Source organism: Pteropus alecto, unplaced genomic scaffold (assembly GCF_000325575.1).
Source record: "Pteropus alecto unplaced genomic scaffold, ASM32557v1 scaffold61, whole genome shotgun sequence".
In the NCBI taxonomy this organism is placed as follows: domain Eukaryota; kingdom Metazoa; phylum Chordata; class Mammalia; order Chiroptera; family Pteropodidae; genus Pteropus; species Pteropus alecto.
Window position 1 is genome coordinate 19,137,553 of NW_006434835.1, and position 2,584 is coordinate 19,140,136.

Here is a 2,584-nt window from a genome sequence, read left to right on the forward strand (position 1 = left end):
CTTGATCGTAGCCTTTTAAGTTACCCTGAAGCAGGGGACTCAGTGAAGCTGTGCCTAGAATCTTGACCCATAGAAACCATGAGATAATAAATGTTGCTTTAAGATGCTAAGTTTTGGGGTAATTTGTTACTCAGCAATAGATACCTAAGACTGTGACTAATCAGCACGTGGTGAACTAACTGTGGCAGAGAACGTACAGGCATGTTTTGGGAACTTTTAAACAATACAGATCAGACCTCCTATTAAACTCTAGTGAATAAGAAAGGACAACCACCAGACCCAGGGCACACTGGGGACTGATTAGAGTAAGAAATTCTTTACACTAATGGCTACACACTACAAAGCCATAAAGGCCCACAGAGCCACCCAAGGCAGTGATTCTAACCAGGGGGGACATCAGAATGAGCTGGGGAGCCTGGAACCCCCTGGACCTACTGAGAAGGGATCTCCACAGGTAGAACTTAGAGATGATTTCCCTAGATGAGACAGACTGTGTATTCCTGGGTAAGAACCACTGATGAGCTCCAACTCCCCAACGTGACATAATAGGAACTGAAGGTCTTTTTAAGGTCACACGGCCCGCCGGTGGCAGCCCAGGATAAGAGCACAGGTCTCCCATCTCCATGTCCTCTTCTTTGTCCACTTTGCCACGAACCCCCAGAGTCCCCCAGGCTCCCACTCCACAGAGAACTAGACCTAGCCCTGAGCTAATGGAAGTAGAAACGAAGTAAGAGATACACAGAGGAAACTTCTAAAGTTCTTTTATTAATTTCAAAAACAACTTCCATTCTTTACCTTTTGATTTAGTCCTGGCCTGGTGACAGAAAGGCTTTCCTCTCTGGCTTCTTGTGTAAGAAAGGAAGCGACACTAACACTTCCCATTAGACCCCCGTCTCCAGACACCAATCAGGGGCAGACTAGGCCAGGACTGGAACTTCATGGAACTGTGAACATGTGGGATCTGTCTCTGAGTCCCACTTGGTTTGCAGTCTTTTCCTCCCTTCTCCCTGAGACAGCCACTCCTGCCGTGGGGGGCTCTGCCTCCACCTCCAAGTTCAAGGTGTCTGCAGTAGCGGGGGGCTGCTTGCAGCCTGATTTCCAGTCTGCTTCTCATCCAGGGACGTGTCATCCCATGGCGCCCGCTGGTTCTGGCATGGATCCTTAAGAGCTCACCATGTCCCAGTGCTGGCTCATGAGTGAGGACTCGCACGGGTTGACAACAATTTCCCTGCTGTTTTCAGTGCCATCACCAAACATGTCTGTGTCTAGGCAGAGATGAGATGCCATGTGCTCAATGCGGGAGCCAGTCTTGGTCCATTGCTGAGAAGATGGTGAGAAGAGAGGATGAGCCACGATTGCCCAGCTAAGGCTCGGGTTTCATCGATACTGCTGAGACATCTGGCGGAATCAGAAATGCTTAACCACTGGGCTAGGGTCACCTCGAGACTTGACTTCACGGTCTCATGGAGGAATAAAACTGCAACTAATTGCTTTGCCTGGTATTGTTGTTGGTCTTTTTTTTTTTTTCCCCCCAAATCAGTTTTAAAAATGTAAAAGCAAAATCAATACGTTTGCTAGGAAAACTCATTAAAAGAGAATAACCTTCCAAGCAATAGGCCAGAAAATGTGAGGCAAGTTAGTCACAGGAGCGACCAAAGAAATGGTGCTTACTGGGTATCGCATGGTCACAAAGACGTGGGAGTGAGCTGGGTGATGGCGAGGCAGGAGGGGCGCTGTGGGGTGGGCTCCTGGGTGGCATGCAAACCTCTGCTCTTCCACAGTGCTTCAGCACGTGGGGGGCTCAAGCAGAAAGAGGGGTCTCATGCTGCTGCATCTCAGACGTCACCGCACATGACGGAAAGGGGATGGGGATGGATACGTGTTGGGGAACCACCACTGACCAGGTACCATGGGCCATCTCAGTATTATCTCTAAACTGCTACCCCATGTGGTGGGCATCATCGATTCCACTTCATAGAGGAGGAAACTAAAGCTCAGAGAGACCCAATAACCTGCCACGGGTCACACAGCCAGTGAGACGTAAAATGGGCCTTTGAACCTGTCTCCCAATGCCAGTACCCAACCGGCTGGGAAGTGAGTGGAGCCAACACCTTGTTGCTAGAGGAACTGGGTGCATGGTGTACCCAGAGTGCTACGAACTTGGTGGACATCCTCCCAGGGCCCAAGGCTCCCAAAGGCAAAGGTTTGAGACTTGCTCATTCTTGTGACCCTGAAGGCTTTGTCCTAGTCTTCTCCTGCTCTGGGATCCCAGATGGGCATCAGAGCAAGAAAGGATGATACACAGGCACGCTGGAGTCCTTTGAGGTCAATAGCCTTTCGTGGGGCAAGCTGACTACTGCTGTTGGCACCGCGGATGCTATCAGAGGCAGCACTCTGCTTCTCCCCTAACCATAAGGACCTTTCTTATCAACGCTTCCTCTTTTAACTATAGAAAGCTCTTCTTTCCTGCATCTAAGCCTTAGAGCTACACAGACAGTCACATTATTGAAGGCCGCCATGCCCCAGGTGGGCCCACTGCACACTTACCTGTTTGTCATCTCCATTCTTGCATAGGACAAGAGCC

The 2,584-nt window shown here is 49.9% G+C and overlaps 1 protein-coding gene across 1 annotated transcript in view; it reads right to left on the reverse strand.

The window, feature by feature from the left end:
- Positions 1-1,161: 1,161 nt before the first annotated feature.
- The window catches only part of GALNT14 (polypeptide N-acetylgalactosaminyltransferase 14), a 187,564-nt gene continuing 186,141 nt past the window's right edge, over positions 1,162-2,584 (reverse strand). The window contains exons 14-15 of the mRNA XM_006910362.1: positions 2,548-2,584; positions 1,162-1,320 (exon numbers count right to left, since the gene is read on the reverse strand). The exon at positions 2,548-2,584 is cut by the window's right edge and continues 107 nt beyond it. Of these exons, the coding sequence (XP_006910424.1) occupies positions 1,162-1,320; positions 2,548-2,584 (196 nt within the window). The remainder of the gene's footprint in view (positions 1,321-2,547) is intronic.